General features: G+C 47.5%; 1 protein-coding gene across 2 annotated transcripts; it reads right to left on the reverse strand.

Moving 5' to 3' along the window:
• Positions 1-7054: 7054 nt before the first annotated feature.
• Positions 7055-21307, reverse strand: LOC122919353 (cyclin-dependent kinase 9). Of its 2 annotated transcripts, none has more exons than XM_044268319.1 (7): positions 20895-21307; positions 17588-17669; positions 16767-16857; positions 12490-12656; positions 9493-9664; positions 8762-8910; positions 7055-7904 (listed from the first exon to the last, which is right to left on the reverse strand). In XM_044268319.1, the coding sequence occupies exons 1-7, from the start codon at positions 20984-20986 to the stop codon at positions 7542-7544; spliced, it is 1116 nt and encodes a 371-aa protein (XP_044124254.1). In that variant the 5' UTR covers positions 20987-21307; the 3' UTR covers positions 7055-7541. The 2 variants fall into 2 exon arrangements, with proteins under 2 accessions (XP_044124254.1, XP_044124253.1); XM_044268318.1 differs by having other exon boundaries at positions 12490-12668; positions 20895-21306.
• Between the last annotated feature and the right edge of the window lie 2662 nt (positions 21308-23969).

Raw genomic sequence — 23969 nt, forward strand, 5'->3', positions numbered from 1 at the left:
TGGCGCAAGAAAACCCATTGGAGGCATGAATAGCAAACAGTAGTCTTAGTAATGAAAGCTGGTTCTGCCCTGGTACTAATGATGGCCGTATCAGAGTTTGCAGGTCCAGCACCAGGTGTCATGGTGTGGGGAGTCATTAGCTTCTATGGCCGTTCCCATCTGGTATTCATAGAGGGAACATTGACCAGCCTTTGGTATGTCCAGGACATCATAGAACCGATCCTATTGCCATCATGCATAGTGCAGAGACACACATCAGGTGTCATTGTGTTGGAGCAGTCAGCTACCATGGCCGTTTCCAACTGGTATTGTGGAGGGAAAATTGACCAGCCTTTGGTTTGTCCAGGACATCAAGGAACCAGTCCTACTACCATCATTCTTAGTGTGGAGACACATAGGATCAACATCCGGAGTCATGGTGTGGGGAGCCATCAGCTATCATGGTCGTTCCCAACTGGTATTGTGGAGGGAACATTGACCAGCCTTCGGTATGTCCAGGACATCAAGGAACGAGTCGTACTACCATCATTCTTAGCGTGGACACACACAGGATCAACATCAGGAGTCATGATGTGGGGCACCATTAGCTACCATGGTCGTTCTCATCTGATATTCATGGAAAGAACACTGGCCATGATTTAGTCTCTCCAGAACATCATGGAATCAGTCCTACTTCCAACAGGATAACACCCGTCCACACACTGCCCACACTACACAATGTGCTCTTCAGGGTCTCCAGCAGCTCCATCACCAGATCTCTTCTCCATCTAGAATATCTGAGACTGGATAGGGTGACGGATCTCCCAGGCACAGCAGAGGACAACCACCTTGGCTGAACTACAAGTCCAAGATGAAAGAGCATCTGTATGACTGGCTTCCTGCATCGCAGCAAGGGGAGATGCCACCCAGTATTATGACCTTACCGCCAAACCCAAAATAAAGAGGGCACCACCTATAAATCCAGCCAGTCAGCAGAATACAGGCTGCTCTTTACAGGAGACTAATATGTAAAGCAGCAGATGCTATAGTAATAACAATATCATAGGAAATTATGCCATTAACTCGCAGGTCATACCTCAAAGCCAGACTCCATCATTGAAGAGGACACAGTGTGACAACAAACAGCAATCCTTCGCAGTATATTGTCACTTGGATGACAGTCCCAGTGTGTAGACTGAGGCAAAGGTCTATGACACGAACCTTTAAGCCAATAAAACACTCTCAATTGTAATATTTCCAGAGGATATTTGAGAAAGTAAAGCACAGATTCAGTGAGCACCTCGGGCACATCACACGCCCAGCCTTTACAATGCACACTTCACAGTATGTGCTATCTGCACGTCCTTTGTATTTGTGGAAGTTTCAAGTCTCATTCTGTACCAATAAGGCCAGCCTTACACTCCTCATCCTCTCATGCACATGCATGCTTGGCCAAAGCAGGCTCAGAAGTAGGAGGGTAGGAAGCCGCTGCTAGAGAACATAATGATCAGGCAGCTGCAATCCAACTTGCCCAATCCTTATCTCCTCTGACATCTGCTGTTAGGGGAGTCTGGAGAAACCCATACATATGAGATGGTTGGCCAGACCTGCCGACATACATCTAAAAGCTAGAAGAAGACTGTATACAACAAGCCTGGAATTGCTTTAGGGCTATATTATAGGAAGAACAGTGCCACCTTAAATAGGTTGTCCAGGATTTATTCATTTTTTTCCACCACCCACCCAGCAGTACCTGTGAAGATATCAGGACTTACCTTCTCCACGCTGCTCCATATCTCTCAAGCTGTCTTTACTGGACTCCCAATCTGCATCAAAATCTACATTTGTCATGTGGAGAAGTGTATGGCCTACAATTATGCGACGTGTGTGTCATGTGCCGGTGGCCCAAGGCAGACCTCCGGGACGTCAAGCAAACAGGACACAGGCAAAAGAGACCAAGGACCCACAGAGAACTTTATTACAAGTATACTGTAATAAAAGCACATGACAGTAAGCAGGTTAGGCAATAGTGGTAGCACTGCCACAGAACCACGTGAACTGGAAGACCAGAGGCAAAACCCACAGAGTGCAGAGCCAGTGAGCCCCGTTCTTCACAGAGCCCCTTGGTGGTGGGGATGAACTGGGTAGAGGGCTCACTGGTTGCACCTCTAGGAAGGTCCCGGTACACTTCGTGCCCCTACCTGCAAGAAACCACGCTAGTGCAAGCACCAGCGGAACAGACAGAACTGGAACCCAAGCAAACACAGGACATGAAACAGACAACAAGATGAACGGGAACCAGCACATAAGCAGATGCCTGGACCCCAAAGCGGATGGAAGCATGGCGGTCTCAGGCAGAGCTGCACACAGACTAGAGATACTGCACAGACTAGAGTTTCCCCCTCTGGGGAAGCCAGGGACCCTCTCACGAAGGCAGGACAAAACACAGGAAGATAAGGAGAAGCACTGCAGGACAGACAAGGATCAGAAGCAGTAGGCACTGCCAGGCAGTGTCACGGTCCCTCCAGTGACAGGGAATTAAAGATCTGAAAGACTGGCTGCATGTTAGGTCATCTGACAGCCTATTTTCACTTGTTGCAGTGTTGTTGGTAATGACCACACCTCTTGTCTCAGGTGTAGCTTGTGGTCATCACTGCTCCTCTATTTAGTCTGGACTCACACTTCATACCATGCGGTTGATATTATCTGCCTGGTGTTGGAAGAGTTGGTGTGAGTTCCTCACCTGTGTTTCTGCTCATCCATTTTCTATTGAAGATAAGTGTACTTCCCTTTGTATTTGGTTGTTCCCATTTGCTAGTTGTTTACTAGGCCTCAGGGAGACGCTGGTTCGTTCATCTGGGAAGCACTGCCGGGCTATCAGACGCAGCAGAGCACTGCCGGGCTATCAGACGCAGCAGAGCACTGCCGGGCTATCAGACGCAGCAGAGCACTGCCGGGCTATCAGACGCAGCAGAGCACTGCCGGGCTATCAGACGCAGCAGAGCACTGCCGGGCTATCAGACGCAGCAGAGCACTGCCGGGCTAAACAAGAAACAGACAAGGATAACATAAACATCATACAGGACAGGTACAGATCAGACAAGGACATAATACCAAACACCATCACAGAACAGGTACCAACAACAAAGCATTACCAGTTGACACCACAAACAAGGGCAGATAGGAAAACCCTCTCTGGGTCAGCAGCAAGGGGCAGCACCCAGTAAGGCACTGGACAGACGTTAGACTGACCACAAGCCCCACAGCTCACAGGTAGAAATAGCTGTATAATGAGGGCACCTGATAAGCCGCACCCAGGCACAGATCAGGGGACGTTAACCCCATCGGAACAGGAGTGCAGAACCACAAAACACACAGGCTGCAGTACAGGATGTTGCCCCTGGCAACCATCAGCCAGTATGCCAGAGCACAAACAACCCGTGTAAGGCTACTTTCACACTGGCATTTTGGCTTTCCGTTTGTGAGATCCGTTCAGAGCTCTCACAAGCGGATCAGTTTGCATTCTAATGCATTCTGAATGGAAAAGGATCCGCTCCGAATGCATCAGTTCAGTCTCCATTTCGCTTTGCTTGCTGCGTTTTGGTGTCCGCCTGATGAAACTGAGCCAAACGAATCCGTCACGGACACAATCTGGCACACTAGAAAACGGATCTGTCCTCCATTGACTTTCAAGAGAGGAATTACAGAGAAGAATACCCCTTCCTTATGGGGGGGGGCACCACGTGCAGAACTTCTTACCGACAGAAGCAGAATTTAGCTGGAGCCTATAGGGACGGTAAGGTAGAAGGAGAAGACCACGTGGCAGCCTTACAGGTTTGCACAATAGAAACATTAGCCCTGCGCAAGTAGAAAAAGTTTCCCTACCTTCTCACTATTGCCTTTGCTGAATGAATATCAACATCTATCTTTTACCTATGATCAACTGGTGTTGGACACCAGGTTGGGTCATTTGTGAAATAATACCTCTGATGTCTGTGAAGGTTCTCATGTATCCAGGTCATGGTATATCTGTAAAGAATAAATCAAGGCAACTGGACGTACTGTAGATTTCTTGAAAACGTTTCACTCGTTCTTCCAACTCCAATTAGGATAATGGAATCAACACCTCTGACCCCATGCTGGGTATAATGACCTCTGACCCCATGCTGGGTATAATTACCAGATGTTGATTCAGTTACATATTTATTCCCAGAGAATTCTTGTACAGTCACTCAGAATTGAGAAAGCTCGTTGGAAGAACGAGTGAAACGTTTTCAAGAAATCTACAGTAAGTCCAGTTGCCTTGATTTATTCTTTACAGAAATACATCTGATGCTACATCTAAATACTGCTTCCATGTCCCCTGATGAGCCCACTTTACACACTGGGGGAAACGCGTTGGGATTAAAGGGACCTATAAATTAATTGCGATGACCTTTGAAAACTGAAGTTTTTTTGTGTTTAATCAGGATACAATTTGATATTGCGGAAATTGCACTGAGCATCTATTCATCGTTCTGTATTGACTCAACTTAATGTATTCAGCACTTTTTTAATCTGATGTACTCAGCATCTACAGTGAGGTCCATAAATATTGGGACACTGACACAATTCTAACATTTTTGGCTCTATACACCACCACAATGGATTTGAAACAAACAAGATGTGCTTCCCACTTGTTAAGGGACCAAAAGTAATGGGACAATAATAATCATAAATCAAACTTTCACTTTTTAATACTTGGTTGCAAATCCTTTGCAGTCAATTACAGCCTGAAGTCTGGAACGCATAGACATCACCAGACGCTGGGTTTCATCCCTGGTGATGCTCTGCCCGGCCTCTACTGCAACTGTCTTCAGTTCCTGCTTGTTCTTGGGGCATTTTCCCTTCAGTTTTGTCTTCAGCAAGTGAAATGCAGCTCAATCAGATTCAGGTCCGGTGATTGACTCGGCCATTGCATAACATTCCCCTCCTTTCCCTAAATAACTCTTTGGTTGCTTTTGCAGTATGCTTTGGGTCATGGTCCATCCGCACTGTGAAGCGCCATCCAATGAGTTCTGAAGCATTTGGCTGAATATGAGCCGATAATATTGCCCGAAACACTTCAGAATTCATCCTGCTGCTTTTGTCAGCAGTCACATCATCAATAAATACAAGAGAAGCAGTTCCATTGGCAGCCATACATGCCCACGCCATGACACTACCACCACCATGCTTCACTGATGAGGTGGTATGCTTAGGACCATGAGCAGTTCCTTTCCTTCTCCATACTCTTCCCATCACTCTGGTACAATCTCATCTTGTGAGTTGACAGCAACAGATTCCAAATGCAAATAGCAGACTTGTAATGACCTCTGGACCTTTTATCTGCTCATTGTAATTGGGATGAGGGAATAACACACACCTGGCCATGGAACAGCTGAGCAGCCAATTGTCCCATTACTTTTGGTCCCTTAACAAGTGGGAGGCACATATGCAAACTGTTGTAATTCCTGCACCGTTCACCTGATTTGGATGTAAATACCCTCACATTAAAGCTGACAGTCTGCAGGTAAAGCACATCTTGTTCATTTCAAATCCATTGTGGTGGTGTATAGAGCCAAAAATGTTAGAATTGTGTTGATGTCCCAATAGTTATGGACCTGACTATTTTGATGTACTTAGGCCACCTTTTTAGGTGCCTTGCATATCTGTCTTCAGGGCCATCCGAGGGCTTGTAGGAGGTTCCTGAATACAGGATCGCCCCCATCGGGGCGGCCATTCCATTCTATAGGCAGGGATCGATAGCATAGGGTGAGAATCAGGGAAAGGTGACCATCACCATCAGACCATCACCCTCCTGCCTAGAAATGTGCCCTATCCCGTATTGTGGAATACGAATGACTGCTGAGTTTACACAGCCTGTCTTTTGATTTAATATTTCTTTTTCGTTTTGCATATTTTGTGATGGACCATGTGATGAGTGCAGAGACGTCGCCACAGGTCCTTTTCCTCCCAGGTCAAAGAAGAAGAAAGAAGAGAAGTCGGGCAGCGGGAACAAGTGGCTGAGGCGAGTTTAATTTTTTAACCCCTCCATCCCTCATTTACTTAGCATTCTGTATTAAGAATGCTATTATTTTCCCTTATAACCATGTTATAAGGGAAAATAATGATCGGGTCTCCATCCCGATCATCTCCTAGCAACCGTGTGTGAAAAATCGCACCGCTCCGCACTTGCTTGCGGATACATGCAATTTTCACACAGCCCCATTAACTTCTGTGGGGCCTGCCATGCGTGAAAAACGCAGAATAGAGAGCTTGCTGCGATTTTCACACAACGCACAAGTGATGCGTGAAAATCACCGCTCATGTGCACAGCCCCATAGAAATGAATGGGTCCGGATTCAGTGCAGGTGCAATGCGTTCACGTCACACATTGCACCTGTGCAGAAAAACTTGCCCGTGTGAAAAAGAGCCCTAAGAGTTTAAGGCCGGTTTCGACATTTTCTGGACTGGCTGCGATTCCGCTAATCCAAACTGACAGCATTATATAGTGATTTATGATGCTGCAAGTTCCTCCTCCACCACCCCAGTAATAAAATGGTACAGATTTCCATAGCCATTATTCTTCTGCATGTGTTTAACTTGAGATCAGCAGCTTTTGGCTCTCCAGCTGTGATGGAACTACAACTCCCAGCATGCACGTTTACTCGGCTGTTCTCAGAACTCCCATAGAAGTGAATGGAGCATGCTGGGGGAATTGCAGTTTCACCCCAGCTGAAGTGCCGGAGGTTGCTGACCCCTGGTTTTACCTATTGACCACCACACTACTGGTCTGAGACGACTATAATATGGTTGCATTTTATTGTCTGTAGGACAAAGGTAACGCTTGGGCCCCCCCGTGGTTCTATTCACCTAAACCTATTACCAAAAGGTTCTACGGAGATCCAAATTAGAATCCAATTAAAGGGTTTGTATGTAATCTTCCAACTAGCAGACCCATAGGGTTATGGCGCATGAGCAGGTCTGGAATCCCCCCGGGATCTCAGACTGATTTTAGGTGAAGGACAATGATGTACAACGACAGGAGTAGTAAGAGGAGACCGTTTAATAGTACTCTTCCTACATACACACAAGTCATACCTATAAAAAAATGATAAGGTAATAAAAGATCAAAAACACTTATCAAGGCAAAAAACTATTTCTTCTCATGCGTATGACATAATAGGCTTTACTTGCAGTACCCTTAATGGAGAAGATCTCATCCACTACAAAGAGTATATGGAACATGAATAGGTAAGAGGAAGACTCGTCCATTCACACTGTGCAGATCAGCTCAGGGTGGCACACAGTGCCAAGGTGCTAATCCTTAAGATAGACTTCCATGATACAGGAAAGAGTCCTTACCGGCTGCGGGGCACGGTTTACTCTGCATGAATCCGGGTGGCGAATCAGTCCTAGAAATGAGCTACATGTTTAACTTAAGATGCTTTCGACGGGCGACTCCTTTCTACAGGCCGCCGACGCTTTACGGCACAGATCCTTCCCATCTCTGAAGTGGCCACCTACCAAAAATGGCGGCTTCAGAACACCCGTTCAAATTCTGATTGGTTTGTGGCAGGGTTCCTTCCCTGATTGGCTGGTTGCTGGGGCATGTGACCGCCTCTTCTTCTCGGAGGGGCCAAATATTCAAACATGGACTGGTTGTGAGTGGAAAGCATGTTTTTCAGGTCAGAAGGCATGGGGTCGGACCAGAAGAAGTCATGGTTGAGCGCGTCGTCGCTGTCGATTCTCTGGGCCGGGTCCAAGACGAGCAACTTGTCTATGAGGTCTAGAGCGTACGCGTCCTTCACATACGCCTTTAACCTTTCCTTTACTTTCCTCTTCTGACCTTTTGGCAGTTCCAGCTTTTGGTAGAGTTCATACTTGTCCACGTTTGGCCATACCTGTAAATATCAGAGTGGATGTTACTGGGGGGGGGTTCAGAAAGTAATGCCATAATCTTCCCGCACACCCCCAAATCCAGAAGCATAAGACAAAGGTTTTCTTAAATGTGCTGCCAGTCAGAGTAGCCCATGTCTAAAATGGCTGATAACAGATCAACAGATTACATTGACCTGTACATCCAATAGAGAAGTTACAATTTAAAGGGGTTGTTCAGGAATTTACTATTGATGGCCTATCTGCAAGACACCACCACGCCAACCCGTAACTGCACAGCTCCATCCACTGCATAGTGGACAAAGCTGGTAACTGCAGCTCTATCCACTACACAGTGCACTGAGCTGTGTAGGTCAGGCTGATCAGCCGAGGTGTAGGGCGTCGGACCCTCGCCATTCAGATATTGATGGCCTATCCTGTAGATAGACCATTAAAACGGTTTCCAGCTCACCAAGCACAGAGCCATACACAGTAAAGTGGCTGTGCTTGGTATCGCAGCTTAGCCCCTTTCACTTAAATGGGGCTGAGCTGTGTGACACATGAAAGTGACGTCACTCTGCTTAGGAAAAGCAGAGAGAAGGTCGCGGCACCCACAGGAGCGCCACTGCCTTCTCAAACAGTTGATTGGCAGGGGTCCCGGATCCCCACCGATCAGATACTAATTACCTATCCCGAGGACAGGTAATCAGTATAAAAACCTCAGAAACCTCATCCCCTTTAAGTGGCGTATGTACTAAAGCTATACACGAATTTATGAAACACCCCTCAGTGCAACATTTCAGCCATTCTACGAGGGACAGTCCACGATCAGCCCTGGGTTTCCTGTGACATTAAACCTCCTCCTACAGCAGACAGTACTGACCTCGGGTGTAATGGAGCCACACAACTGGCTGATGAGGGTCAGCTGATGCTGCTCTGTATTTCCCTGCATGATAGGGCTCCTGGTCCACATTTCTGCCATGATGCACCCACCGCCCCACAAATCAATGGGTGGTCCATAAATCCGTTCACCTAGGGAGAAAAATATGAACGTTTACTAGTAGCCAACACTCCGACTGCTGGGACCCCAAAATCATGAGGACTTGTCAACCCCACTGGAATGGAGCGGTGGCCGCGCATCTGCACTGAGCTCCAATCACCATTATCTATAGGACTGCTGTACTCGGCCATCTCTGGCAGCCCCATAGAGTGTGACTGGAGCAGCAGCGCTCATGCTCGACCTGCCGATCCATTCAATTTGGGCAAAAGGACTAATATATATATATTTTTTTTTTTTAACTGTAGATTTTTATTTGTACATAAAAGGTACAGATTTTCAATGATATAGAAAAAAGAACAAAAAAAAAAATGGTACATCAAAGCTTGAGCACTGGCACTCAGCGGACCACCGAGATAGGAAGAGGTACAGAATCCGCTATTGCAGCAGTACAGATCCCATAGCAATACCCAAACATTTGGGACGTCCGTTCTTGTGACTAGAAGGTGTCACAGCGGTTGGACGCTGATCAGATACCTAGCCCCCATCTTGTGGATAGGTTTGTATTGTGGGAAACCATCTTTAAAACCTGTCGGGTTAACGGACAGACAACTTACCGAGAAGCAGCTCAGGGGGTCGGTACCAAAGCGTCACCACGCGGTTGGTGTATCTGTTGGGCTGGCTGTTTTTGGCAAGACTGAATGCCCTCGCTAATCCAAAGTCAGCAAGTTTCAGGACCCCGTCTCTGGTGATAAGCACATTGGCAGCTTTCATATCTCTGTGAAGGATCTTTTTTTGGGGGGAGGGAGGGAAATAAAAAGCAAAGAAATAACCTCATTAAAAAGGCAATCATCGATGCATAGAGCACTTACTGGTAAACTAAACCCCCCGGAAAAAAAATAAAAAATGCACACTTTAGCCCCATTCCCTCCCCCCCCCCATAGTGCATAGTCAAATCTAACAGAAGTCAATAGGATCTACTGGGCTGTCTTAAAGGGATTCTGTCACCAGATTTAACCCTATTAATCTAGCTGACATAAGCGACGTGCTAATGTCAGCTAAACCTAACTCGCCTATTTATTTTTATATCAGAATCATTTTTATTGGTTATTAATAAAACTTAATAAAATACAAATTTGTATACAATGACTAAGATCCTGGGTTGCTAGATGGCCGCTAGCACATCCGCAATACCCAGTCCCCATAGCTCTGTGTGCTTTTATTGTGTGAAAAAAAAAAATAATGATTTGATACATATGTAAATTAAAGGGGTTATCAGAGTTATTTTTTTGTTCTTTCTATGTTCCTAACTAAGCAAATGTAACAGCTTTCCAATTCACTCACTTTATCTGCAGTGGCTGGTTTCTCAGATTTCACTGAGGGTCACATGACCTGTGATGTCAGCTTCTCTCCCTGCTCTGATAAAGGTCCAAGCCTGTAAACGAGACGTCACTGTGCTGGCCACGCCCCCCTTCACTGCCGTCTACTCTCTGCTAGGATTCTTAACCCCTTCAGCTGCACAGCAGTGAGGAGACAATTCTGGGCACTGGAGCTGATATGAGAGAGCATTGCACAAGAAGGTAGGGGGAAGATCCTGTGTGTATTAGCAGTGTCATTATACAGCTGGGACATGTAGTCCTACACATACAACATGCTGCAGAGTCTCCCAGCACTCAGGGCAGCACTTGTATTCACTCCCTTAGCAGTGTCATTATACAGCTGGGACTTGTAGTCCTACACATACAACATGCTGCAGAGTCTCCCAGCAGGCAGACATGTCACTCAGGGCAGCACTTGTAGCCACTCCCTTAGCAGAGCAGGGGGAGGGGCAGAGATTGTTGTTATTGCATGTAAACAAAGGACCAGAAAAGAACCAGGGAAATGAGGAAAAAAAATAATATATTTTTTGCATAAAACTTGCTTAGCTCAGTTATATATCATATATATATTCAGTGCTATATTATTGTTTTCAAAACTCGGACAACCCCTTTAACATAAGAGTCATATCTTACTTGTGTGACCAGAGAAGAGTCATATTTTCAAGCTCTGACTCATCTCCGGTTAATTTGCATATGTATCAAATCGGTTTTTATACACAATAAAAGCACACAGAGCTATGGGGACTGGGTATTGCGGATGTGCTAGCGACCATCTAGCCACCCATGTCCTCAGCTCTATACACCAAATCCAGGTGACAGGTTCCCTTTAAGGCCAGAATGTCATTCCGTTGTTCTTGAGATAGATTGTCCCAACATCCTCTTCCCATTTTCCCTTTACCACCAAGGGGCTTGAGGTGGCATTGGCGTCAAGTATATATTTATATAGTCGCGATATCAGGCCCTTGGCGGACCTAGCCTCCAGTTTCATCACAGGAGGAGAGGCGGCAATTACTATGTCCTTTGGAAATTGCGTTTGATATGCATGTCTTAATTAAAGGAATTGGGAAGAACGCCGTTTTGGGTATGCCAAACTCTTCCTGAAGCTTGGTAAAAAAAATAATTTAAAAACACTCCATGTGATTGAATTTGGCCCAGAAAGAGTATGCCCCTCTCCTCCCATGGGGAAAAGCCTTCTAACCTTAATATTTCTGGTAATTGGGGGTTTCGCCATAATGTCACTGAAACCCGTCAGATCAGCCAAATCCTTGAATTTTGACCAAACCTTGGTTAAAAGGGAGATTGTGGGAAGTTTCCTACCAAGAGGCTGTTGCCTACTTCCACCGAGGCAATAGGCGCCCTTTGTTTCATAATGTAAGCAACAATATCGGCTGAAGGGTCTAAGTCAGTTGTTTTAATCCACCCTCTAACATGTTGTAGTTGTTCAGCTATAAAGTAGGACCAGGAGTTCGGGAGGGACAAGCCGCCCTCTTCCTTACTTTTTTTTTAACTAGCCTATTCCTACTTTTATCTATGCCCCCGTTACACCAGAAATCTAACTTGTATAATATGCTAATTAGCCTCTAAGAGCGGGGGGAGGCGTTGCTCCTGCTCCTAGCGGCTCCGTTCTCCTACCAAGTCCTGATTGACAGGGCCAGGCAGCGCTCGCATCCGTCTGCCCGCCCTGTGCTCTGGTGAAATCTCGCGCCGCTCAGTATACCGCGCAGGCGCGGTGAGGGAGAGACGCTCGCAGGCTGCCAGCTTGCTCACCGCGCCTGCGCCGAAAACTGAACGGCACGAGATTTCACCAGAGCACAGGGCTGGCAGACGGATGCGAGCGCTGCCTGGCCCTGTCAATCAGGACTTGGAGGGAGAACGGAGCTTCTAGGAGCAGGAACGCCGCCCCCCCCCTCTCCCCTCCCCCTAGAGGCTAATTAGCATATTATAAAAAAGTTAGATTTCTGGCGTAACGGGGGCATAGATAAAAATATGGATTAGGCGAGTTCGGTTTAGCTGATATTAGCACATCGCTTATGTCAGCTAGATTAATAGGGTTAAGTCTGGTGACAGAATCCCTTTAAGTTGCATATACACACTCAGACTGAGCAGGCAATTATCGGGAAGGGGCGTCTTTCTGATAAAGGCCTGCTCGTCAGAGGCGGCGAGAGCTGCATTTACACGCATTGACGGCTCCCATCTTATACCGCCCCCGCGCAGGCGGTGTAGACATGGCCTCACCTTGTTCCTGTGGATGTAGTAGAGGCCGTTGAGAAGCATCTGCATGACTTTCTTGATCTCGGACAGGGTGAACTTGACGTGCGTGTTGCTCAGCAGTCCCGCTAGGTCGTGCTCACAGAAATCAAACACCAAGAAGATGCTTCCTTTGTATCTATTATACTGGTTCGCTGTGGGAGAAACTAGGTGGGCAAGAGAGTCTCGGAAAGGTTCTGGCACTCACAGCAGAAGCATAAACACAGAGCATTACTTAAAGTGGACCTGTCGCCTCTACACGCGGCAGAGAGGTCACGCCAGTCAGTGATGGGCGGCGCTCTTTACCGTACTGGGAGGTGACAGATGCACTTTATTAAACTGTAGAACAACTAACCAAGACCAACATGTTCTTCTTACGGGGTGGGGGAGGTTACTATGCATCAAGTCGTTTTGTTGTGCAGTTTAGGCCTCATGCACACCATCTTATCTATTGCGCGGTCCGCAAACCGCAGATGTGCAAAACGTGGGTCCTGGCCGTGAGCATGCCACCAAATTCCAGTAGAAATGTCCTGTTCTTGTCCGCAAAACGGACAAGAACAGGGAGATGTTCTATCTTTTTCGCGGGGCCGCGGACAGAACTAAATGCGATGTCCCCAATGAATGGGTCCGCTTGCGACCCGCCAAAAACGCGGACCATATATACAGTTGTGTGCATGAGGCCTAAACACGTTCCTTCAATGAAGTGACAGCATACCGCCATCACAGGCGATGTGAGGGGCCGGGGGGGCTCTGTACAGCTCTACATCTTGGTCTTGATTAGGTTGGTTACTGATGTTAACCCTCTCAGTGCCAGGACGCAGAGGAACACAGAAGGCACAGACACCCGCAACCCATTAAAATACAACTACCCAAAAAGAGAAAGGCGAGCATCGGTATAAGGCCTCTTTCACACGAGCGTGACGGATCGGCTCCGGGGGCGTTCCGTGAAACTCGCACCATTTTGCAAGCAAGTTCAGTCAGTTTTGTCTGCGATTGTGTTCAGTTTTTTTCCGCGCGGGTGCAATGCGTTTTGATACGTTTTTCACTCACGTGATTAAAAAAAAACTGAAGGTTTACAAACTGCATCTCCTAGCAACCAGTGAAAAATGCATCGCACCCGCACTTTCTTGCGGATGCGATGCGTTTTTCACTGAAGCCCCATTCACTTCTATGGAGCCAGGGCTGCGTGAAAAATGCTGAATATAGAACATGCTGCGATTTTTATGCAACGCAGAACTGATGCGTGGGAAGAGAAAAAAAATAAAAAATAAAAAACACGCTCATGTGCACAGCCCCATTGAAATGAATGGGTCCGGATTCAGTGCGGGTGCTATGCGTTCACCTCACGCATTGCACCCGCGTGGAAAACTCGCTCGTGTGAAAGGGGCCTTAGACAAAAGAGGTCAGTCGGTGTAAACATGCAGATTTAACAGGACAATACAAAAGGTTAAATCCACAAGACACAGAAAGCATTCAGCGTCTTTAGGGCAGGTTCACATTGAGGTTTTTGGAGGAGCTTTTCAGCTGAAGCCAGAAGTGGATATAAAAAAAAAAAAAAAAAAAAAAAAAAAAGGAGGACTTTTACTTCTCCTCCCCGCTGGACCTGCTTCTAGCTGTGGCTGAAAAACCTGTAGGAAAATCTGCCCCAAAAATTCAGTGTGAACCTACCCCAACGTTTCCCAGCATCCACAGTCCTGAAATCTAAATCCTCATCTACACACGCCTGGTATTAAACTTGTTAGGCTAGTTTCACACTAGCGTTCGGGTGTCCGCTTGTGAGCCCCGTTTGAAGGGGCTCACGAGCGGACCCGAATGCTTCCGTCCAGCCCTGATGCAGTCTGAATGGATGCGGATCCGCTCAGACTGCATCAGTCTGGCGGCGTTCAGCCTCCGCTCCGCTCAGCAGGCGGACACCTGAACGCTGCCTGCAGCGGTCGGGTGTCCGCCTGGCCGTGCGGATCCGTCCAGACTTACAATGCAAGTCAATGGGGACGGATCCGTTTGAAGATGCCACAATATGGCTCAATCTTCAAGCGGATCCGTCCCCCATTGACTTTCAATGTAAAAGTCTGCACGGTTCCGCTCAGGCCAATTTCACACTTAGCTTTTTTTTGCAAATATAATGCAGACTGATCCGATCGAACGCCAGTGTGAAAGTAGCCTTAGGGATATTCAGTGCGGAATAGGCACCAAAAATCTGCAACAAATCTTCTACATGTGAGCGATTCTGATGACAAGAGTTAAAAGGGGTTCTCCGGGACTGGCTACTCTGTTCCAAGAACAGCGCCACACTTGTCCACAGGCTGTGTGCGGTATTACAGCTCAGCCCCATTCACTTCAATGTAGCTGAACTGCAATACCGGACACAACCCATAGACAGGTATGGGGCTGTTTCTGGAATAAAGAGGCCATCTTTTCCTAATCCTGGAGAACCCCTTTAATTTGCACCCACCTTGAAGTGGCATTTTAGGAGAATGAACGTAGCAAAAATACAATTAAAAGGGGTTCTGCAGTTTGTTTTAACTGATGATCTATCCTCTGGATAGATCATCAGCATCTGACCGGCGGGGGTCCGTCACCCGGGACCCCCGCCGATTAGCTGTTTGAGAAGGCAGTTGCGCCGCGGCCTTCTCGCTATTTACCGCAGGCCCAGTGACGCCACGACCAGCATCACTGGCCTGGGTGGGGCTAAGCTCCATTCAAGTGAACAGAGCTTAGCCCCGCCCAGGCCAGTTGATACTAGTCGTGACATCACTGGGCCGGCGGTAAATAGCGAGAAAGCCGCGGCGCAACTGCCTTCTCAAACAGCTAATCGGCGGGGGTCCCGGGTGACGGACCCCCGCCGGTCAGATGCTGATGATCTATCCAGAGGATAGATCATCAGTTAAAACAAACTGCAGAACCCCTTTAAAAGGATTTTCCAGGACTGCTCCAGTTACCCACTCTTCTTCATAGCACAGTGTCTAGATCCTGAGCCCCCCCTCCATCGATTAGGGGAGGCAGAAGACGATGGCTGTGCCCCGGCATACGGATTCATAGAAAGTCCAAAGATATTTTATGAATCTGTCCACCACTCATATCACTCTCCCATGAGACCAAAGGCAAAGCGGCACACAGCGCTCAACTTCTGCCCCCATGCTCTAACTATTGGTGGGGAACTCCCAACATCTGGACCCCCCCTCCCGCTGATCAATACATCTGCCAAATCCAGGTCAGGGTGCTGGGGGAGCAGTTAAAGGGCTTTTTCTCACTTCTGCAAATGGCATTTATCATGTAGAGAAAGTGAATACAAGGCACTTACTAATGTATTGTGATTGTGCATATTGCCTCCTTTGCTGGCTGGATTCATTTTTCCATCACATTATACAGGTGAAACTCGAAAAATTAGAATATCACGCGGCCATGTGCAAAGTAGGTCCCTGACGTCAAGGAGGTGGAAACGCTCAAAAAGAAGGGATGCAATCTCAGGTCTCAACTTGTCGAGGGGTTTGGACCTGAAGACCTAGACTTCTTTCGGCTACGTTTCCAGCTCCTTGGCTACAGGGTCCTAATTAGCAAAATACCCAGAGGCATCGAAGTGATTTTAATTATGCGGATGCACCTCTTTGGGCAAAAAAATTTAATAAATGGACATTGCTGAGGACGAGACAGGCAGAATTGGTAGGTACTGGAGGCGGCTTTGTGCCAGGTTCCCTTTAGGCCTGTAAATTTACTATTAAATGTACGTCAATTTTTGGCGCATATCTATCTGTTGCAAAGTGGATTTGCGGCTGAATCTGCAACTTTTCCCCCCCGCTTACTTCAGGTCTAAAAGAGGGGGCATGGCGTGAGTGAGGGCAGGCTGGCTGGCCCATCTCATTTATAAATTTTCTATGCCTGTTTTACGCATAGAAAATGAACTAATTCTAAGCCAGCAAAGGAGACTGTGTAGATTTAGGCCGGCGGTGGATGCGCCAAAGTTATGTAGAGGGCGGTGCCTCTACGTAACTTAGGCATATCATGCGGCAGTGCAAAGGGTCATGTACAGAACCCCATAAATACTTAAAGGGGCAGTTTTGCAGACTATGACTAGTCACCCAGAATTTCTTTTTAAGATATTTTCTAGAAATAAAAATATAAGAAAAACCCCTTTAACTGCTGGCACTGAACAGGGTCTATAGCATCCAGCCAGGGACCGCGCTCGCCGGCGTCCCCCTGCTGCCAAGCACTTAAAGCATGCACAGATCCCGAGCACCGCACGTTCACATGCGCAGAATACTCTGTACCTTTTGTCCTGCAGATCTCTATGAGGTTCACGACGTTTTCATGTTTCAGGAGCTGAAGAATTTTAATTTCACGGAGTGCGGTGATCGGGAACTGCAGAGAAAAGGAGGATGGAAACTATTAAAGGGGTATTCCCATCTAGATATTAGACCATAAATGTCCGACGGGTGCTCCTATCTGAAGAGCAGGGCCGCGCTGCAGAGCAAGCCCTGAATGTGCAGCTTTCTGCAATCACTGCTGAAAGTAGTCGATTACAGTATCGGCCATTTTCCGAAGCCCCATAGCGATGGACGTGGACGCAGGGTGCTCTATTCCTGAGATAGGAGCAGGTCTCAAAAGGTGGGACCCACACCTATCGGACGTTTAAAGGGTTTGTCCGGGATTTCACTTTTTAAGTCCCACCCCTAACAGAAGGGCCTGTGTAGAGACACATACTTACCTGCTTCCCTTCACTTGGTTCTGACTCCCGGCTTCTTTGCACTGCTTTTAAAGGCCTGTCTGACATCCGCATGTACAGGGTCACATACGCCACGCTGGCCTAAGCAAGGACGTGTCACTGCTGAGGCCAGTCACTGGTTGCAGCGCACGTGACCCTGTCCATGCTGACATTGAGAGGGGGACCTGAAGTTCAGTGTTGTAGGGAGCAGGTCACTCTGTCTGGGGGTCGGATTTAAAAACAAAAGCCTGGACAACCCCTTTAAATGTCCTATAAGTGCAGCTCCCAACCCTGGCCGCCATCCTCACAGTCAGTGAAGAGTAAGCTGCAGGCGGCCAACCATAGACATAGGTCAATGGGGATCCCATACTGTTACCCTCCACTTACCCCTTCCTTCTCATTTTCCATCAGAACTTTCTTCAGCGCCACCTTCTTCCCCGTCTGTCGATGTTTGGCCTTGAAGACTTCACTAAAAAGACACCAGAAGAAACAGCGGGTTAGCGAGCTCCGGCACTTACCAGACACTTAGACAGTAAGCCCCACCGAGGGGGCAGAAGTTACAGAATAGGAGCACAACTACAACTCCTAGCATGCCCCGACAGCCAGAGACCGGAAGTTGTAGCCCTGCAGGATGGATTACGCCGGTGTACACTATTCTGATGACTTTTACACAGAAGGTTGGTTCCCCATCGGTGGCCCGTGTAAACATGGGGGCGACCAGCTGTCTGTCAGGTGACCTGATCTTTCAAACGGGCATCTGGACAATCTCTTTAACCCTTTGGCGTCAAGGCCCATTTTCATTGTTCAAGTTTGGATTTTTCCTCCCCACGTTCCAATAGCCATAACTTTACTATTTTTTCGTTTATTTATAAGAAAAAAAAAAAAAAAAAGGAATTCCGCCAAGGTTATTGGGGGTTTTGATATCACAGTGTTCACTGTGCGCTAAAAATGACGTGACGTCCTTATTCTGTGGCTCAATACCAAACTTGTATAGGTATTTTCTGTTTTTACTACTTTAAAAAAAAATAAAGACCATTGAAAAAAAAATATATATTTCTTTGCTTCGCTATATTCTGACAAACATAATTTTTTTAAAGGGGTATTCCCATCACACACAGTAGGGGCATATCACTAGGATATGCCCCCATTGACTGATAGGTCCCAGAGGTGGGACCTGCACCTACAATGAGAACAGAGCAGGGAGAGCTGTGACTGGAGGACCCAGTATTTCCCGGGGTCCGTCCACCACCAAGCACGGCTCCCACAGAAGTAAATGGGAGCGCACCGCAAATGTGTGGCCCCTGCTCCTATTCATTTCTATGGGGCAGAGGGAAATAGCCGAGCCAGCACTCGGCAGCCCCATAGAAATGAATGGAGGGCGGCTGAACAGGCGCAGTGCGCCCTCTGTTCTCGGTGTAGGTCCCAGCGGGGCGATATGCCCCCATTGTCTGAGATGGCAAAACCCCTTTAATATTTCAGTCTACAGAGCCGTATGAGGACTTGTTTTTTGAGTGGTGAACTGTATTTTTTTTATTGATCTGTCTTATTGATCACTATTGAATTTTTTTTGGGGGGGGGGGGGGGGGTTATTGGTATTTATTGTTTATATATAAAAGTGGATTGTTAATTGTGGCACCTGAGGGGTTAAAGGAAGGGGGCAGCGCGTTCGCCACTTTCTGTACGATACACCTCAGGCATTATGACATCACTGTACATCATATTGCGCAACCGATCCTGATGTTAAGACTAGAGATAGAGATATATAGAGATAGAGATATATATATATATATATATATATATATAGAGAGATATATAGAGATAGAGATATATATATATATATATATATATAGAGAGATAGATAGAGATAGAGAGATAGATAGATAGAGATAGAGAGATAGATAGAGAGATAGATAGAGAGATAGATAGAGAGATAGATAGAGAGATAGATAGAGAGATAGATAGAGAGATAGATAGAGAGATAGATAGAGAGATAGATAGAGAGATAGATAGAGAGATAGATAGAGAGATAGATAGAGAGATAGATAGAGAGATAGATAGAGAGATAGATAGAGAGATAGATAGAGAGATAGATAGAGAGATAGAGATAGAGATAGAGATAGAGATAGAGATAGATAGAGAGATAGAGATAGAGATAGAGATAGATAGAGATAGATAGAGATAGATAGAGATAGATAGAGATAGATAGAGATAGAGATAGATAGATAGAGATAGATAGATAGAGATAGATAGAGATAGATAGAGATAGATAGAGATAGATAGAGATAGATAGAGATAGAGATAGATAGAGATAGAGATAGATAGATAGATAGATAGAGATAGATAGATAGAGATAGATAGATAGAGATAGATAGATAGAGATAGATAGATAGAGAGAGATAGATAGAGATAGAGAGAGATAGATAGAGATAGATACAGGGCTGGTGCAAGGATTTTTGCCACCCTAGGCGAAAGCAAATTTTGCCGCCCCCTTGACCCCGCCCCTTGACTCCGCCCAGTCAGACCCCCACACTGCCCTCCATTATGTATTTGCCCCCCCAGTGCCCCCACTAAGTAATACTGCCCCCACAGTGCACAATGCCCATTATGTAATTTGCCCCCACTAAGTAATACTGCCCCCACAGTGCACAATGCCCATTATGTAATTTACCCCCCAGTGCCCACACTTAGTAATACTGCCCCCACAGTGCACAATGCCCATTATGTAATTTTCCCCCCAGTGCCTACACTAAGTAATACTGCCCCCACAGTGCACAATGCCCATTATGTAATTTGAAATTGCCGCCAAACAACCCCCCGTACGTACTTGTGTCGCTCGCTGACGCTGATGATCCTGTAGTGATATTTCCCTACCCCGTAATATTTCAATACCCTGAGTCGTCACGTCACTTCCTGTTGTCCCCCGGATATGACGTTGGATAAGATACGATCATGAGTATCGGCACGAGACCCGTGACCTCCGGTCTCGCGTGATTTTGCGCCGAAGTGACTGAAAAAAAACTCATGCCCGCGCAGGCGCACATCCCAGGACATCCTTGATCCGGCCGGCAAGTACAGGAGGAGTCAAGAAGCCGCAGATGAATGATGTCAGATTTGGATCACAAGTAGGGGGCGTGGCGCGGGCGGTGGCTAGTCGGGAATCAGAGGAAGATGTTACTTAGATGGATCACAAGTAGGGGGCGTGGTGGCGGCTAGTCGGGATTCGGACTCCAGAGCGCCGGCGCCCCCAGGCAGAGTGCGCTCTACGCGGTGGCCTACTCTGCTTATGGGTAGCGCCGGCCCTGGATAGATAGAGATAGATAGAGATAGATAGAGATAGATAGAGATAGATAGAGATAGATAGAGATATATATAGATATATATATATATATATATATATATATATATCTCTGGAAAGCCCCTTTAAGATATCTGTCCTTATTATCGCAGGTGGACATGCTGCCAAGACCTTTTTGTATTATTCACTGACATTCCCAGCCAGAGACACACACAGGGATAGAGCAGAGTGGTCACCCATGGCAGCCAATCACAGCCCTGCTTACAACTGATTTCATACCCTCTGCAAATGAGAGCTCGGCGCCGATTGGCTGATACAGACCCAGCACGGATCTTGGCATTCTCACCACAGGAGCACAGTCTGCACCGATAATCTATAGACCCGACCCCGGTTTCTTACCCGAACGTCCCCTGACCGATCTTGGCCAGCCGCTCGTACTTGGAGACCTCATCGCAGAACGGAAACTCCAGCGAGTCGTAGTTCTTCGCCATGGCCGGGGTTGAGGAGGACGAGGGTGGGGGCTCAGATCCGGACGGACCGCGAGAATCCGTTTCCGGGCACAGGCCGCCGACCCCCGGCCTCTCCCGGTGCTGAGCGGAGGAGTTCAGGCTGAGGCCTGTGTAAGCTTCTCAGACAGATAGAAATGAAGGCGCTGGAGCCGTCTGCCGGGGACACCGAGTTCCGTGTGAGACCCCTGGGATTATGGAATGTATCCTGGATAGAGAAATATCTAGAAGAACGTATAGAACAGAGGCGAGCGGAAGTCGGGCAAATAGGAAGGGCGGAAGCGTCACCGGAAGAGGATGGCCTGAAGCGTAGGGACGTCACGTAACAGAATACACATATTAGGGGCGGGGCGCTTCGTGTGATGGTGCGGGCTAGAGTGTAGGGGCTCCTGGGAGGTGTGACGTCACCATGTCTGGTGTGGAGGTCTGCTATGTGGGTGTGGGTATGCTGTGCCCCTCATACAGTATAATGCCCCCTGCTGTGCCCCACACACAGTATAATGCCCCCTGCTGTGCCCCACACACAGTATAATGCTGCCAGTTGTGCCCCTCATACAGTATAATGCCCCCTGCTGTGCCCCACACACAGTATAATGCCCCCTGCTGTGCCCCACACACAGTATAATGCTGCCAGCTGTGCCCCACATACAGTATAATGCCCCCTGCTGTGCCCCACACACAGTATAATGCCCCCTGCTGTGCCCCACACAGTGTAATGCCCCCCTGTTACGCCCCACACACATTATAATGCCCCCTGCTGTGCCCCTCATACAGTATAAAGCCTGCTGCTGTGCCCCTCACACAGTATAAGGCCCCTTGTGCCCCACACACAGTATAACGTCTCCTGCTGTGCCCCACACACAGTATAATGCCCCCTGCTGTGCCCCTCACACAGTATAATGCCCCTTGTGCCCCACATACAGTATAATGCCTCTTGATGTGCCCTATACACAATATAATGCCTCCTGCTGTGCCCCTCACACAGGTGACTAAAAATTACAGAAAGGAAGGTTTAAGCAAAAAAAAAAGGTGCTGCTGCATTTGTATCCACTAGAGGGTGCTGTGTCCAGCATGACCAGTAATACTACTGACAAATGACATGAAGATGCAGAATAATCCCAGTAGGAGCCACAGCAGCAGCACCCAAGGACGCTGGGAGAACTTCTTCTATTTCATTATAGTTGGATTATACTCACTAAGGGCTCATGCACACGACCATTGTTTTTTTGCAGTCTGTTTTTCACGGATCCGTTGTTCCGTGTCTGATTTTTTTTTCTCTGATTTAAGTCCTCTTCCGTTCCGTTATTCCACAAAACATATCCGTAATTTATTAATCACCAAACAGATGAGCAATATGGGCTGGTCATAGCATTTCTACAGTATGAATTCGCAAAATACGGATGATATACGGATGTGTTCCGTGTGCGTTCCGTATTTTTTGCGTTCCCATTGACTTGAATGAGGCCTCGGACCGTGATTTGTGGACAATAATAGGACATGCGCTACTTATTAGCAGAAGGGAAATACCGAAACGGAATGCACACGGAGTACCTTCCGTTGTTTTTGCGGACCCATTGAAGTGAATGGTTCCGCGTACGGTCCACAAAAAACCCCGGAACGGAAGCGGAAAGAAAATACATTTGTGTGCATGAGTCATGAAAGAAGACAGACATGCAAAGGCCCCGATGATGGTAACCTGGGCCCAAAAAAAATAAAAAATTCTTGCCATTCCCGCACCACTGCCTTATTCCCAGCGCCTGTAGTTTCCCGCCAGACGGGAAGTTGCTTGGTCCTGTGACTGCTGCAGCCAATTGTTGGCCCCATGGGTGATGTGCTAGAATGGCATGTCACTGTTAGGCCGGACAACACCTTAAACTAGAATCAAGTTTCAACTTTAAATTATTAATTTGCAAATTTAATACCATCTAATAATATGCTATAAATGCATGAATATACTACAGCAAGGGGCCCCTAAGAGCACGTGTGAATAAATCTCTGCCTGAAACAAAGAGGGCTGTTCGGTTCCCATTATTTACAGAGAACGACACGTGATGCTCTCTTGTGAAAGCAAGCGGCGATTGGTTCCCTTGGTGGATATGAGATGGGCCAGTCTTCCTGGGGCTGCTGCTCCTGGTCCAGTCTTCCTGGGGCCGCTGCTCTTGGGCCAGCCTTCCTGGAACCACTGCTGCTAAGCCAGTCTTCCCGGAGCCACTTCTCCTGGGCCAGTTTTCCTGGGGCTGCTGCTCCTAGGCCAGACTTTTTGGAGCCACTTCTGCTAAGCTAGTCTTCCTGGGGTTGCTGCTCCTGGTCCAGTCTTCCTAGGGCCACTGCTTCTGGGCCAGTTTTCCTGGGGCCACTGCTCCTGGGCCAGTCTTCCTTGGGCTGCTGCTCTTGGGCCAGCCTTCCTGGAACCACTGCTGCTAAGCCAGTCTTCCTGGGGTTGCTGCTCCTGGTCCAGTCTTCCTGGGGCCACTGCTCCTGGGCCAGTCTTCCTGTCGCCGCTGCCCACAGGCTACTCTTCCTGGGGCCGCTGCTGCTCCTAGGCCAGTCTTCCTGGAGCCACTGCTACTAAGCCAGTCTTCCTGGGGTCATTGCTCCTAGGCCAGTCTTTAATTGCAAATATTTGGTGTCATGACATAGATAGGAGTTCTAGTATACAGCATGCAGATCACCTGCATTCAGGGCCACAAGGAAGGGTGTAGGACCACACAACAGCCGTTGCCTGGACAACCTCACTGTCCTCTTGACCTGGTTGTATTTTAAGGATTGTGGGTGTTCCTGTATATTGACTTCATAATGACTTGGTTGCGTGGTGGTGCTGACCTCATTCTGCCTTGTAATACAGGGTTTGCTCAGAAGCCTCTATTGCTATCCGTCATCTGTGTAAGCCTTTGGTCAGCCTCTCAACTTAGTTTTCTTATGTTTAAGATCTTACAGGAAACCGACAAAAAGCGGAAGTGAAGATCTA

Source organism: Bufo gargarizans, chromosome 9 (genome assembly GCF_014858855.1).
Source record: "Bufo gargarizans isolate SCDJY-AF-19 chromosome 9, ASM1485885v1, whole genome shotgun sequence".
In the NCBI taxonomy this organism is placed as follows: domain Eukaryota; kingdom Metazoa; phylum Chordata; class Amphibia; order Anura; family Bufonidae; genus Bufo; species Bufo gargarizans.